Source organism: Pyxicephalus adspersus, chromosome 6 (genome assembly GCF_032062135.1).
Source record: "Pyxicephalus adspersus chromosome 6, UCB_Pads_2.0, whole genome shotgun sequence".
Lineage (NCBI taxonomy): Eukaryota > Metazoa > Chordata > Amphibia > Anura > Pyxicephalidae > Pyxicephalus > Pyxicephalus adspersus.
The window spans coordinates 72,904,187-72,920,439 of NC_092863.1; the positions used below are offsets into that span (position 1 = coordinate 72,904,187).

General features: G+C 35.0%; 1 protein-coding gene across 10 annotated transcripts in view; it reads left to right on the forward strand.

The window, feature by feature from the left end:
• MEF2C (myocyte enhancer factor 2C) overlaps positions 1 to 16,253 on the forward strand; it is a 179,170-nt gene that overhangs the window by 130,473 nt on the left and 32,444 nt on the right. For 6 of the 10 annotated variants that reach the window (XM_072416169.1, XM_072416175.1, XM_072416173.1 and 3 more), the window contains one exon: positions 10,948 to 11,091. In XM_072416169.1, coding sequence (XP_072272270.1) covers positions 10,948 to 11,091 — 144 coding nt within the window. Of the gene's footprint in view, positions 1 to 10,947; positions 11,092 to 11,155; positions 11,294 to 16,253 lie in introns of all 10 variants that reach the window. The other 4 variants (XM_072416177.1, XM_072416172.1, XM_072416174.1 and 1 more) reach the window with 2 other exon arrangements.

The window sequence follows — 16,253 nt, forward strand, 5'->3', positions numbered from 1 at the left end:
CTTAATATATGTAGGAGTCATTTGTATAAGCAAGTTACAAGGAACATTAAAGTAATGAGCTGCTTGTTCCTCGTATTATAACGTATGTTAATTTGTACTTTTCATAGTACAGAATGTATTAGATATTCAACAAAGTGCTTATTATATTTGTGAAATGTAAGTATTGTTAACACTCCAGATGATAGATGTATCAGTGTTACAATTTGTATGCTATGTCACACTTAATAGTAAATTATAGCATATTCGGATATATAATTGGTTAAGATATGAAAAGCATGGCTCCTGATTGTTTTACCTTTTACATTGGGGTTGGAAGGCTATATATATGCAGACACCCTTTTTTGAATAGGAAATCCTTGAATTGAACCTTTCTGAATTTGTACCACTGCAATGATGTGACTTAAAAAATGGCTGTTTTATAGACATGCAGCAATACAAGAATTGATCAGAATAGGGTTCTGCAGGTAAAATCTATAAGGTTAGCAAGGTTTAGGGAGATGCAACCACACTAAAGTTGTCCAGGTGCATTGCCAATGGCTTTCCTAAAATATTAGAGGACCGGGGGGCATTATTTGGTATTTCATATGTTAATAACCAGGCAAAAGTTTGTAGATTTTTTTTATTTATTTTGTTGGCTTTTGCACATTGTTGCTGTGTCTGCATCTACCCCTTTCACCTAAGAGCTGTTACTAGAAATATGGACACACAACAAACAGATTGAAAATAAAATGCAGCTGAGATAAATAATAACTGAAGGGCTCATTCTGGTCCTTTGTGTTATTTTAGTACTTTGTGCTTGCAGCCTGCAATGACAAATTTCTGCTTTCCCAGCCAGCCCTAAACATCACCTACCCTGAGCTTTTCATGTTTTTTATGTACTGTTCCTGGTACAGTATTTGTTTTGCACCTGTTGATTTGGTGCTTTGCTTCAGGTATCTGGCTGCAGGGTGGCAGCTACCGATGGGTCACATCTGCAACCAAAAGAGTGCCGAGCATGGAAACCTAAACCTCCTTGCAGTGGGTTCTGTTGCACACTGCCCATTTCTTATACTTTGTGCCTTGGAGGATCCCACGTTACCCATTGATCACACAGTGGTTCCGCACAACCCATGACATAAGGCTGGTGTTAAGTAAATCCTGCACATATCGTTACCCACCTTCATTTTCTATTTGAGCATACATGTTTGTTATGCCTTTAAAAAACCAATAGTTTTTCTCTCTTTCTAAATATCTTGATTTGTCTCGTTAAGGAACAAGTTAATGATCTTGCTTGTTTTTATTCTGTTTAAACATCTATTGAGAGAATGTTTGCTTGCCAATTTCAATGCCAAATCTAACTGTGGTTTTGTTTTGCGGTCCCATGTGGTTTATGGTAAGACCACCTGACCTGATATTTGTGTGTGACCAGAACTAAAATTAAAACTTGGGACCATCTCAAGAACAACAACAATAGCAACGATTGATATGTGCAGAATGACTTAATAAGCTTAGTGAATGCTCTGACATAGTGTAGTGTGTGTGTGCCATCACTGCGGTTTTTTCATGATTTAATCTTTATTTCTGGTTAGTAGTCCCTGAGCTCTGAGCAGGTACTCTAAGTCCCAAGTTGTTGAAGGGCCAGTATTTATAAGTGTCTAAAATGTTTAGATTTTTCTGAATTCTCTCTTATAAATCATATCTTTGAAGTATTGGGACTATACCACTCTGTGTAATCAATATTTATAAAAGGTACTCATGCCTAAAGATTGCACTTTAGGAAATTCTTTTTTGCTTTCATCAGACTCATCAAATATTTAAAGGATGGAAGCGCATAATCATTATATTTTAAGGAGAAGCCCTGAGTTGTTACAAACAAAAACATTAACAAATACAATCTCTATTGTGTTAGAAAATCATATTTTGGTATTAGATTTGGTAAAAATACGTTTGGAAAATGTTACCTCATTACAAAGTTTGTCATGTTTCAAATAGAACCTCCACAAAAGAATTTTCTTGTTTCATTCTTAAATCAAAACAAAAGAAATGATCCATGATTTGGGAAATGTGTATTTTTGTTGTTTGCCTGTTGTGGTGAAACACATTGTTGACCCATTGTTATCTCTGTAGAACCATAAACAGAATCCAATATTAGGTCATATCAGATTGTATAAAATGAGCTTTTGATGTTCATTATAGTGATTCAGATTGGTCAAACTTTTTGGCCAATGTTAGTTCATTTTTTGCCGACAAAATTCCCAACGCCCGTGATGGCAGTGTTATGATCTGAGGTTGGTTCAGTTGCTCAGGTCTAAGTTCAGAAGTATTATAAGCCCATAAATTGGGGACATGTATCTACCTGAACATTCCAAGATGACAATGCAAGATTCATTGGGCTTATATTGAAAAAGATTTGTTCAAGGAACATGATACAACATTTCCACATATGGGTTAGCCACCTTATTCAGTACACAACTGGAGGTGGCTTTTGGATAGGTCAGTGTAGTGGAGGAAGGTTAAGGGAAGTTAGTAAAAATGCACTAATTCTGTTAGCCAACTTTTGGTGGGTTTCTAGAGTTCAGCCATGCTGTTTGCATTTTTGTATTTAGCCATATAATATAGATGTGTTATAAATATGATATAGACATATATTAATTGCATTGCTATATAAGACATTCATCAAACCTCATTATCTTTAGTTGTCATGTGAAATATTTTAATGTACCACCATACAATTATTGCACAGGGACAGATTACATTTAATCGTCATTCTGCATAAAAGAAGCTACTAGAACCCCATACCCACCAGCACTACATGCATATAGTAACCATCTTCCCTGTTCAGTTGCTATGGAAATGAACATTTAGTGACATGTATGTATAATTAATAAGAAAGCATGTTTAGAAATCTCAGGTAATTTTAAATTAAATGTTTTTTTTTTTTTTAATGGGGAAAGAATTATTCAATTTTGTAAAATAAATATATAGCATATGTGCATAACATGCTTTGTAATATATACCATATCTACATGTTTTATATTTATAAAAATATATAATATTTATACCAATATACAGTATATATGACCATATTTCTGCCGCCCATGTTGATCAATGCACCTACTAAAACAAATACTTGCCAAAGCTGTACATTTGTACATTTCTGTTGGACAGGGTGGCACAGTTTAGTATTTTGCAGGTGTGTGAAATGGGGTTATAACATATATCTTAAGGATATGTGTTGAGTTTTAAACACAAAGTAATTGTTACAGGTCATTATTTTCATTGTAGAGCTACAATGGTTGGGAGTCAGACTCAGCGGTCATTGTTATTTGGATGTCTCTTGTTGGCTTCCTTTTTTTTGGTAAAATGTCAGGATGATAGAATACAGGAAAATCTATTAAACTGAGAATACTATTACATAATATATTGTATGTTTATATCTTGTTTTTATAGGGTGAGATTAGTATGTTTATGCATTTTAACAAATGTCCAACATTTGATGAAATGTAAAAAGCAGCTTTTACTGCAATACTCACCTCTAATCCCAAACAAATAGTCATCAAGATAGCAAGCTTCTTATGAATTGACACCCAAAACCCAACAGTAAATGATACTCACAAGGGCTACCCACTGCCACCACCACACTACCACAGTTCGCTTTACTTTGCTGCATAACATTTTTTTTTAGCTTATCTTGAATGGGAATTTTGTCATGCCTTTTTGTGAATCATATTTTATAAAATGTTTTTGTTTTTATCACTTGTATTTAAGGTTTAGTGAAATAATAATAGTAACTTATTGCACCTTATAAAAGTATGCCCCTCAATAAAATGTATATATGAATGGATTTTGTTTCTTGTTTAGAACTCAACATGGAAAACAATGGATATGTTGTACTTGCATTGTTAGGATCTGCGGCACAATAATGAATTGATTATTCTTCTACTATAATAATCTTTCTAATGTACACTGTTTAATGACTGTTATTTTTCACAAGTCCTACCACCAGTCTTGTACCTTGTGGAGTACATTTCTTTTCCTATAGCTCGGTAACTATTGGACTGCTGTTTAGTCTAGGACCACATAAGGAAAGAAGTCCGACTGGGGAGCTGTTACTACATGATATCATTAGTAATGATTTATTTCACTTCATTAATGCTTCCTTCCCATAGTATACAAATCACTGGAGCACCTGGTGTTTGGTTGTTGAAGCTTAGCATTATAGTTATCATGCAAGAGCTACAGAGTTTAAATAATTGATAATACATCTGATAGTTTATACCATTTTAGTTTTAAACATGTTCGGCTCATAATACTTACTCCATGTCGCTAAAGCCTGCGACTTTAAAAACATTTCTTATGGGTTGAGTTTTTAATTGTATGTTCAGCTGTTGACCCAGAGTGTTCCTTTATGTCACTGGAAGATACTTTACCAGCATGGTGCTATTGTTGATAGCTGTGATAACTCTCAGTAAATGGAACTCCAATTTCTAACTTTACTTTTGAAACTGTATTCAGTGCCCCATCCTGAGAAGGGTTAATAGATGCCACTTGCATTCAGTAATCAGCAGTTTCCACTGTCAAGCAATTTTCCTTGGACAGTACTGTGCAACCTATGTGCATAGCTAGGAAATTTCCTTTCAAAGTGGAAAGTTTGATAAGCAACATGCTCAGTTCCCACCTATGTGACTATACACATATTTTCCTTTAATTATCTATTTAATTCTCTAGTTTTGCATACTGTAGAAATGTTAACTCTCCTAGCCTATACATTATATTTATAAGGTACCGTTTTATGCCAGTCTTCTATTTATTGCAATAAAACTGAATCGTTTTGAGTCTAACTAGATGCCCACAAAATACTACACATACAACACAATAATACATAGAAATGACTAAAAAAGAATTATTTGTTGTTACTTATTTTCCCAGTCATTTACAGTTGTCACAATGTGTTGATTTGACAACTCTTTAGTAAATAAACCAAACATTGTGATGTTGACTTTACTTGCTGCTTCCATGCATTTTGTTTTCCCTATATACTTTGTTGTTCTCAGTTGCAAATCTGCAACTTTATCCTTGTGTACTAGATCTAATCAGATGTTCCCAAATCTGCTTAATTTAAACACATTTCTAATCGTGTTTTCAGATTAGTGAAGCCCTTTACCTAGAGCAACGGCTGTTCTTACTGTGATTTGCAGTTCTCGTGTTCAGTCTTGGCGTACTCAGCTGTCACAAAGCAAGGGCTGCATGAATACTGATAAGGGGTTGGGACATACAATCCGTTACAAGTATTCGATAGTTATGGATTCCTCTAGGTGAACTTTCAATTTTACTATGTATTCAGCAATATGGAAAGGATGAGAAAAAAGAGAACCTGTCCTTGTACTATTTAGTTTGAGCTATTATTAAAGACAACTTATTCTGTGACCATCATGGTTCCTTGGGCTAAATTATTCCATATTTTCCATATCCATATTTAATGCAGCCAAAGGTAACATGGACATTGCACTACCAGCATTTCACTTTTACACAATTTACTTCCCCTTCCACAATATTACATGCTGCATAGAATTTAAAAAAACGTGATATAGAAAAAAATAAAAAACTCAACATTCCCCGTCTTTCATACGTCCGGGGTAATTCAAAGCTTTTTAAGGTGGGATCCCTGTGAAAACAAAATAGCCTAAAGTTTGCATGATGATGCAACAACATTGTGCAGAGTGTTCTTGCTCAATATTCCCTGGGATCTTGCTTGAAGGAGCAGATTAGGTCACTCTTACCTAGGTGCCATGGAATACATATGTATTTTTACCAATTAAATGTCGCCCCCAAAATGTCAGGTTATTGGTATGAGTATATTTTAAAGATACTCTCTCTCTCTCCATATATATATATATATATATATATATATATATATATAATAGACAAAATACTGTAATTGTATTATCCTGTACTTTGACAAGCACTTTCAGCTATCTGATATATGGAAAGTAGTAATACATCCATTATCATTGCTGGAAAGTCTTACGTTATACTGCCTTCTGTAGTTTAAGTGACCGGAGCTCATGTTATTGACAGTATGACAAGTATGAAAAACAGGCAGCTTTAACCCGTGGAGATTAAGGGCACTGATCTGGAGAGGCAAAGCAGAAGGTTCCATCTATGGCCATGGAGCAGAATAAGCCATTGCGATTGGCTGATGTTGTTTGGCCTTCGCTGACTTAGACAACAGGTGCAGACTTGCTGACAGGTGGGGATATCTGGGATAAGCGAAATTGCTGATGGCTAGTGATGTAGTCCCGTGTCAGATTGTAAACTGCTGAGCTTTGACAGAACAGATAGCCAACATGTGTGCTTTCAGATCATTTCATTTTCTCAATCACTCTGAAGCACTGTTGGCCCCAGATCAAATCCCGGGAGTATACAGTCAGGTCCAAACAGAACCCAGATATGTTATTATTTAGGCCTTCTGTCAAAGTAACATGATCTACTTTGTGGTGGCTCTGTGTCACACAAGTCAACTTGATATGGCTGTTTGTGTGTCTCGTCTTTTGCATCTCCTCGGCATTAACCATCCAAGTACATCAAATGTTTTCTATTAAGGATTTAAGGACACATTAATGAATACTAAAATGAAGAAATGTTACATTCTTTTCCACAGTAACCCATCAGATTTTGATATTAGATTCTCAATGCAATTGTCTCCTGCTGGCTATTTATTTTCTGGCTGGCTGTGCAGTATGAGCTGAAAGTGGTCTCACAATATATTGTAAAGAGTAATGCCATTTTAATTATATTACATACTATCAATCATACATGGTCTGTCTTTACAAAAAAAAAGAAAAGTGCATAATTTGTAAAAGAAACAATTACATACTAGCTGTCTGGATACAGGCGTAAGATGCCCACTCTGCCATGTTGCGGCTGTGGTGTTACCACCGAAATCCATTTGCTGACTCATGCAAGAAGTCTTCATGTTCTTGCAGTACGACCACACATACTCAAGGGCATTGTTTTTAGGTAAATATATTATTTGAATGTTTTCTGTAACAACACCCATTTAATGAGATGTGGTTTGGACTGACCCATCTAAGCAAAAGCCTACTGTGTAATCCTGTCTGTGCATCTATTTTTTAAGCATAATCCAGTAACTAATAGGAAGCAATCAGAGCAGTCAGAACTTTCTATAGTTTTGTTTTATTTGGCTCATTTGTCTTTTCTTACTTAGGTGATTCTGTATCTAAAAGCAGGCAACTAAAAGAAGCGCATTCATTGTTCATTTAAGAACAGTGTTATTCAGCCATAGTTGGGGTGAATGAGACCTTCTGAATGCCAATGAGGTAATTTTTTTTTAATTGACAGAGTCACTTTAAGTTTAATGTTAAAGAACAACTCTAGGTAACCAATGAATCCAGCAGTTGGCATCCAGTAAACACCAGCACTTAGAGTTAGAAAGCTGATCCAATTTACCCGAGTTGTCTTCTACTGAAGCCAAAACCAAGGCAGCACCTAAAAAGATTACTAAGGGTGAACTTCTTGAAGAGGCTTCTGTGTTAGTTTATTTCTTTTTGTTCTTTATGTCACTTATTTATTGCAACCTCATTTTGCAAGCAGTTTGAATCTATCTAGTGGCAATTGGAAATTTGTTTTGTTCTAAGATTCTTACATTGGCTTTTATTATGTTTAATATTATGTATGGTTTATCAGCTTCTAGGCTTGCAGTTTCTGGGCTGCTTCCATCATCACTAAATATTCAATGAGTATATGTATCTAATGCAGGATTATAGGTGCCCCTACCTTCCTCTTGAAAAATAGATTAGGTGCACATTTGAGCATTTAATGTAAATGTGAGCTGCTGTATGTCCTTTACTAACAGTAATTTGATAAGATTACATGAACATTAGCTGAGAAGCTTGCACCTGTTTACATGTAGCAATGTATACTTATATGTTTCAGCCTTTTACTCAAATGACACAAATGATTATTTGCAATACATTGTAAACATCACTAATGTGAGGTAACACTTTGCAACTTCATTAACTCAGCTGGCAACACTTTGCTGCATTAACTATTTAGTGCCTGGACGTAGACTATGGCTTACATAGTGGTATTGTACTGTAATATTAAAATATACCTCCTCCCCCAAATCTACAATTTTTAAAATTTGAAATTGGCATGAAACTAAGATAAATACAATTATATTTGAACCCTAAACTTGTTATTCCACACAGAATGATCTTGATTATATTAAAAAAAATGACAATCACAACTGTATTTCACTTATGCATGGTTTTCCTAAAACAGTTATTTGAAACAGTTACAGTAAACCTGCCAAACATTTTTGGTAAAGACAAGCTTGGGCCCATCCCATTCCCAGTTCAGCCAAATTCATCCCATCAGAGTACACATGAATTCTGCTGAATATAGCTCTGGATGTTGTGGTCTGTTTGGTATGTGGTTTCCAGTAGGGCTAATTTCATTTGCCTATTTTTTATTAGTTGATTAGTTTGTATATCCCAGGTTTGTGGTATGTTTCCGTCTTTCATTTCCTTGTCATTCACTTCAGCTGTCATGAGAAAAGCCATAAAAAATACCCAGTATTTTCCAGTATGGAGGACTATGTGCCTCACGTCATATGACCAAGATGGTGCTTGGTGATTGGCCTTGGGCTTTTTTATTATTATTATTATTATTATTATTATTATTATTATTATTATTATTAATAAACAGGATTCAGTGAGGTCCCCTATCAGTTATCTTGTAATGTATTCCACTCCAACATAATAATATATTAATAAAACTTATTGAACATTATGAAAAACCATAGCCAACCTTTAAATGCGTTGGTGGTAAATTACTATAATGATGATTTTTACGCTAACCCATTGAACCAGTGCTTGCCTAAAACAGCTAATCAGATTCAAAGGAAACGTCTATTTAAAGCTTTCCTTAAAATAACCGGTTGTTTATAGTGAAGGTTTCCTTTTGTAAATTTTCCCCACAATGTGATAATCTATGACACCAGACTTATCCAATTCCTTTGTTAAAATAAGTGTGATTTCATGGTTTTGGATGAATCATTTAGGTTTTAAACTAAAACTAGGTTTTAAAACTCCAGAGCTATCAGGCCTAGGTGTTTATGTAATTAAAGATAACATAAAGAGGGGCATGTATTTGTACGAGCTGCTGTCCTTATTATTTTCCCACAGATGTTTACTTTATTCGTATATAAGCTGTCAGTCACTAGATGCAATATCCTTATGAATTTGCAGTGTACAGAAGAAGATTACATTCTTTGGTATTCTGAAAATGTATTCTATATCATATAATATATCAATATTATTTATTATATATTTATTATTTATTTAGATACTCATTTAATGATCATTTTATATTATGAAATGTTTGTATCTTCAACTAAATATAATATAATATTATATTAAAACTGAACAATATATATATATATATATTTATATATATATATATATATATATATATTTATTTATTTATCATGATTTATGTACAATACACCTAAATTACATACCTACATTACTGTGTAGCTTAAGCATACATATAAACATGACTTTTTATCACTGCATTTTATTCATTTTTTTCAGTATATTCCATAAGGATGATGTTTAACATAAAAATAATTTGACATTTTTAGGGCTATTTTGCTACTTTAAAACACATAAAAATTGCGGGCTTTAAAAAACAAGAAAACATAAATAAATAAAAAATGTAAAGACAAAGAATATATTTTGTCCCCCCCCCCCGAAGATAAAGATTGGGCTGACTTGTTGTGTTCTCAGAAATACATTTTAAAACATTTAATCTCTTTTCTGCATGCAGCACAGCCTTTCTATGAATGTTGTCAGCAGTGCCTAGGCCAATTTTGCAACTGCAGGCCCATTTGCTAAGATCACATCCTCAAAGGGGTACTAAAATGAAAGTGTTAAAAATGTTGACTAGTACAAATGCCTCTCCTCCTCCCACATCTGTACAAACCCTAAAATAGTATTAGACACTAATACAATGGTGTCACTAATACAGCCCAAAGTACTGTGTGCTGTAGAACAAGTTTTAACCAAACTTTTATATTTTTGTTTATACATAAATGTTTTATACTTTACATTCATACTTATTTTATAGCCTACAATCAAAAAATGTTTACCATTTCATAGTTATTCATTTATATGAATTTGCAGTAGAAATCAATGTAAAACATACTTAGTCTACACAAATTGTCATCATATACCATGACAAGTTATTAAAGTGTCTGTGTTACTTTTTTCTGTGTCCTCAAACAACCTATTGACAGTGCTTGCCCTTTCCTTAGGTGTTCTTTTAAGGTGTACGTGCGGTGGGGAGTGGGTCAGCAACAGCACAATGGGTGACCATGTTAAATCAAAGCAGTTCTCAGAAAATCTGGACTGAATAGCTTAATACATTGACACTTATTTCTTCAATTACCAAAGGTGATTGAATGGTAAACAGATACATGTTCAGAGTTTTCATTTTTAACACATTTGTACAGAGAATATATGTAAGTCTGACGCTAATTTAACAAGGAATTAAAAATTCATTTCCAAAATCAAATATTATACCATATTCACTGTGAACACAGATCTGGGCTTATAGTGAGGACACAATGTCATCTTATATTAGTAAAATCCCACATTGTTTTTCCACAAATATTCCAAATCCTGTCATTCTGGTGGAATAGGATTGAATTACTTTTTTCTTTGAGTGTAATATTGTGTCCAGTGGGATTTCAAAATCTTTGGTAAGTTTTTGCAACAATCACCATCAATCTTCTAGGTTTTCCTTATTACTGTTTGTTTTTAAAATCTATGTTTCTGAATAATTTTCTTTTGGCAAATTCTGGTAAAAAATAAATGATAGATTCCCCCGGACCTGAGCTGCATACACTGCTGGGGCCTAAGTTGTCCAACTTATGTGTTTCAGACATTGAGAAAGAAAGGACTTAATGGTTGTGACAGTCCAGATCCCGATGCAGACGATTCAGTAGGTCACAGCCCAGAGTCTGAGGACAAGTACAGAAAGATAAATGAAGATATTGATCTAATGATCAGCAGGCAAAGATTGTGTGTAAGTACTCTGAGCGTCCGTTCATATTTTTGATATATTTGTGATATTTCTCTAAACCTGGCAGGCATTGAACAAGAAAGAACACAAAGGCTGTGACAGCCCTGATCCCGACTCTGCTTATGCCCTCACCCCACGCACTGAAGAAAAATATAAAAAAATTAATGAAGAGTTTGATATTATGATCAAGAGCCATAAAATACCTGTAAGTACCCGAGGTTACATGGCTGGTCTGCTGACAACTGCTGACGTAACACCCCCTTAACCTTTGCAGTGCTGATTTCTCCTTTAGAATATTTTAAGTTGGATAATACTCCCAAAAACTGCATCCCAAACCAACCTAATACGTTTAGCCATTAAGAGCGCCCTGTGCTAAAAAACCTTTACAACAGCCATTCTCAACCAGTGTTCTGTGAAACCCTAGGGTTCCTGTAGTGGTTTCTAGGGGTTCCTTAAACTGTGGCTAATTGACCTTCCATTCAGTGGGGTCTGCCTTGTCCTAGGTCCAAGGCCATTTGGCAGAGCCATGAGCCAAAGTATGTGTTCTGAATACCACTCTAAGGGCAATTTTCCCCACTAAACCCAAATAAATTAGTTTTAGCCAGGATTCTTTAAATCAAAAAAGAAATTATGTAAAGGGTCCCTCTGGGATAAAAAGAGGAAGGCTGCTGCAGGACACATGCAGGAGAACTTTGAGAGATTGAAGTACTTACCTTTATAAACAAAGAACATATATAAAAAAACTAAGAAATACATTTGACAAGTTTGCCAGGTCAGTGTTAAATGACATAAAGTCAAAGATTTCATGGCTCCTTTTAATGACACAGCCTTGGCACTTTAATTGTAGGTTATAAGATGCATTCACTGAAAGTACCTTCGGGCTAAACTTAAGCTCTTTATAATACATGATATAAGACATGTTTATCTATTGGGTTAAAAAAGACTCCATCACAAAACAAAACTGTGGTTATGGTCTGGTGGAAGTAGCCATTTCCACATTGCCACATATGTTCCAGCACAGTGCTGTACTGAACCAATTTAGTTTGTAAGAAAAAATTTCTACTGGCATAAGAGCCATTAAGAGTTTTTTTTTTCATTTTCTTACAATAAAACTTTGCGTATGTACTCACACAATCAGTGCAAGCATCACTTTATTTTCTTGTTGGCTTTTATAGTGCCCAAGGATACCAAATGATTTTTAGAACAATGACATACATTGGGATTACTGACCCATGTATGGGCATTTTTAGATAAAGCACCCAATTTTTGTGACTGTAGACTTGTCATTTTAACAGCTAAAGAAAAGTAGAACCATTTCTTCAATAAAAGAAGATGTCTTTGTCAAACCAAAGGCAGTTAATTTCCACCTTTACAAGTATACAAGTTGCCCTAGAATGTCACCTGTGCGTATCTAAACCTGTAATCCTAATATGCCATGGCAGGGAATAATAATGCATGAAATCTTGTTACTAGGACACAATCACACTGGTGTGCTGGGGTGATACTAAAGCAGTCATAAGCTTTGTGTTTTCCCAAGTAGTGCTTGTAAAGTGGAGCTAAATTTAATATCCAAACCCTGAAGAAATTCACATGCCTTGCCAGTCATTTAAGAGAAATAACTTTGCATGAGCTTTTCTCTCTTTTGTTTTTGATGTAATGTATAATATGATGCATGTTTACATGCATATTAAATCACTGAATGATTGATTATTTTACTGGAGTGGGATGACATATGTATGTAAATGTGTGCTGTGGGCTTTTTCTGTTCTTTGTTCATTCTGTTTACCGCAAAGCTGCTTTAACCTGTGTGGCGCTGGATTAAAGCAGAACTCTCAGCTTTTTGAAAAAGCAACATTTTGCTTGCAGTAGAGAAACCTTTTATATTGAAAATAAAATAAGTGAGCACTTTCATTACCTAATATCCTGGCATTAAAAGAGTTTATAACATTTAGTCTAGGGCATGATACCCTGAATAAATGTTGTATCTGCCAACTTTATTTTCTTGATAACTGACTGTATGGCTCACCTACAGTAGAATAAATTTCATGGCTGTAGACTTTTTTTAGCTGGATAGCATTGGAGGGATGTTCCCACACAAGAATATCCAACCCCAATAACTGCAATGTACAATATTTGCATAGTGTATGCTTTGTATTGGGAACAATGGTTCCTGTGCAGCTCTCAGTGGCTGGCCGCTGCCACCTCCATGGCATTACCGGATCTTAAAGAACCAATATTTGACAGCATGTGGCAGCAAGCAATACTGAACCACCCTCTGACATTCCAATTCCACAGATCTGAACATAGCCTGAGTTTTTGGGGGGTTTTTTTTCAGGCAAAGAACAAATAAAATACCTATGATACTGCCTGAAATCCAGTAGCTTGTAATGGCCTGTGCATTAACCTAATATCTAATTGTTTGCACCTCTCCAAGTTGTCATCTATGAACTAAAAAACACTTTCTCCATATGTGATGGAATTGAGAAGAGGAAAAGGTGGAGAACAGGCATGAGTGACAAAGCTGTTCCTCCAAAAATACCATAGGGTGAATTGTCATTCATAGAGGAGTCAATTACTGACAGGATCACCAAGTTAAAAAAAAAATGATAAATAGGAAATTATAGACAGGTTGAGGTTCAGATTTCAGATCTCCTATTATGAAGAATATTTATTTGTGTATGTATAAACTGCATAAACTATATATATATATATATATATATATATATATATATATATTAAAATTAATAACATAATATATATATATAGCACCAACATATCACGCAGCACTGTATATATTTTCCTATGGAAGATTTTTTACCTCTTTAAGAACAAGTCACCATTATGGGCATAAATGATGGGATGGAATACCAACATGTAGTTAAGGTACACAGCATGGTGTTTTCCATCTCGGCTGCCCTGTTAGGATGCCCTCACATTCCTGGGTGGCTGGATAGTTACAGTATGTTTTCACACAAGCTCTTTTAGATGCTTATGTAGCAGAGGTGCAATCTGAGAGCAGGGACACAAATGCCTTTTAAAACCCTTCATGATCACAGCAATAGCAGCTGTTGGCACTGAGACAGACAGAAGGAACGGATTACTAGCAGTCGGGGGAAAAGGGCATTTCACTGGGTTATGTGAAATCCACAAGACTTAAACGTAGTCACTTGTCCTATGCAAATATTGATTAGAGAAAGCAGTTCATAAATATAGCAGGAATTTCATTTGCACCAGAGCAGGCTGGGATGGGCAGCAAGCCCAGAGTACAGTAAACATTGCTGTACATTTGTATGAAATCATTATCACAGCAAGAGGTGATGAGACTGAGCCTTATCAAGAATTTATTTACTGTACTCCCAATTGGAGGAAAAGCAGTCAAATAAATGGTTTAATATGTCAGAGCTGCGTTTTAAAACAAAATATATGGACTTGAAAACCTCTGCAATGAAAACCTGAAATAAAACAAATGGAACCCAGAGTCAATTGCTGACCTTGTGCTCCACAAAAGAGCAATTCAGCCTGTGGTTCTTGTGGTTTCAAAGTATAGGGTGCCCTGGTCTGGAGGCTGGACACTGCCATTTTATACAGGAAGGATGGCACCATCAAAATGACAGCCTCACAGACGCTCTAAACACATGGCACACTAGATCCATTTTTGGTTTGTCTTGCCCACCTGACCACAAACTAGGGGTGGTAAGAAAACACAGGCCAGCAGTTAAAATGCACAACGGTAAGCCTTTGCTCATGCAGAAAGAAAGATCCATTGAATGAGCTGGACTGTGGATATGAAACATGGGTTATATCTGTAACCACCAGTACAAAAAAGAACCTGACTTCTCCATCCATAAGAAAACACAGCCTGCGCCAACAGAAAAAGCTGGCTATGCCACTTTATGAAAAGGGTCGCTCAGGTTTCCGCAGAAAGAGCCTAAGGACATGAAATTTTGTGGTCCAAAACATCTGATAATAATTAGACGTGCATTTGTACTTTGGAGGAGGACATTATTAGAGTGTTTTACTAAAACTGCTTGAGATTAAAGAGGCCCAGCTAATTACTAGAGAAAAGTGTGTGGGTCATTGCGGCCACATTCTAGTATGACGAAGTGCATCTGTGTCATCGTGTATACCAGCAAGTTCATTAAGGAATATCTTAAAAGAAAAATGTACCATTGTTTCAGGTTTCAAGAACAAGTATGAAAACTGAGAAACTAATTGGTCTATTTAAGTAGCACAGACAGGTTTGATTTCAGAATCTGATATACAAGAACTACCTCTGCTATATTAATAAACAGGGACGTTTTACAAAGTCAGAATATTTATAGGTTTAATATTTATTTTTACCCCTATTTATATAGTGTAAGACTATTCTTCTACACTTTACAGTTTGGAGAAGTCACAATATAAACATACATTGAAGGGTAAAATACTGTAAGGGACAATGGAACAAAAGGTGGGGGAGCTCTGCTCCAAAGTTCTTACAGCCTGACGGAAATCGGGGAAGTGATATACGAGGACCAAGTGTATTATTTATAGAAAGGATCTGCCACATCTAATTATAAAATATATTATATTTATCTGACTGCTGCATGAACCAGTAACCTGGTTGTATTCTGTGAGATGACCAAAATATAGTGCAGCTGGGGCTGGAAGTATGTGAAAGAGATAAAGAGGGTAAATGGTGAAGTGAGAATAAGAATTGGTAATAAATAACAAGATAGAGGTGTGACATGGATGGGTGTTAAGTTATTTTTAATGTCTGTATTAAATAAATAGTTTAAATATTAGGGAAAGGGCAATGACCTTGATTTTCATTTGATTTAAGGTGGTAAATGTTTGTCTCTTGTTAATGATTTTTCCTTTTTGTATTTTGGTAATTTAATATTATTATTTTTTCTGGGTAGAGATCTATGTATGTCCTGTGCATGTTTACACCCCCTAACGGTTGACTGACTCACTTACCTTTGTAAAAATTTTAAAGTTTACCTATGTAAAAATATTAAGTAAAATAATACGTTCTAAGGTTACTTTACTCCAGATAGTTATATGTAAAATGTATTATATAATAACATAAAACGTTTTAAAGATTAAGATCAGAGATACAAATATAGATTAAAAATGTGGATAGCATTTTAGTTAGTTTAGTTATTTTAGTTTAGTTACCAAGA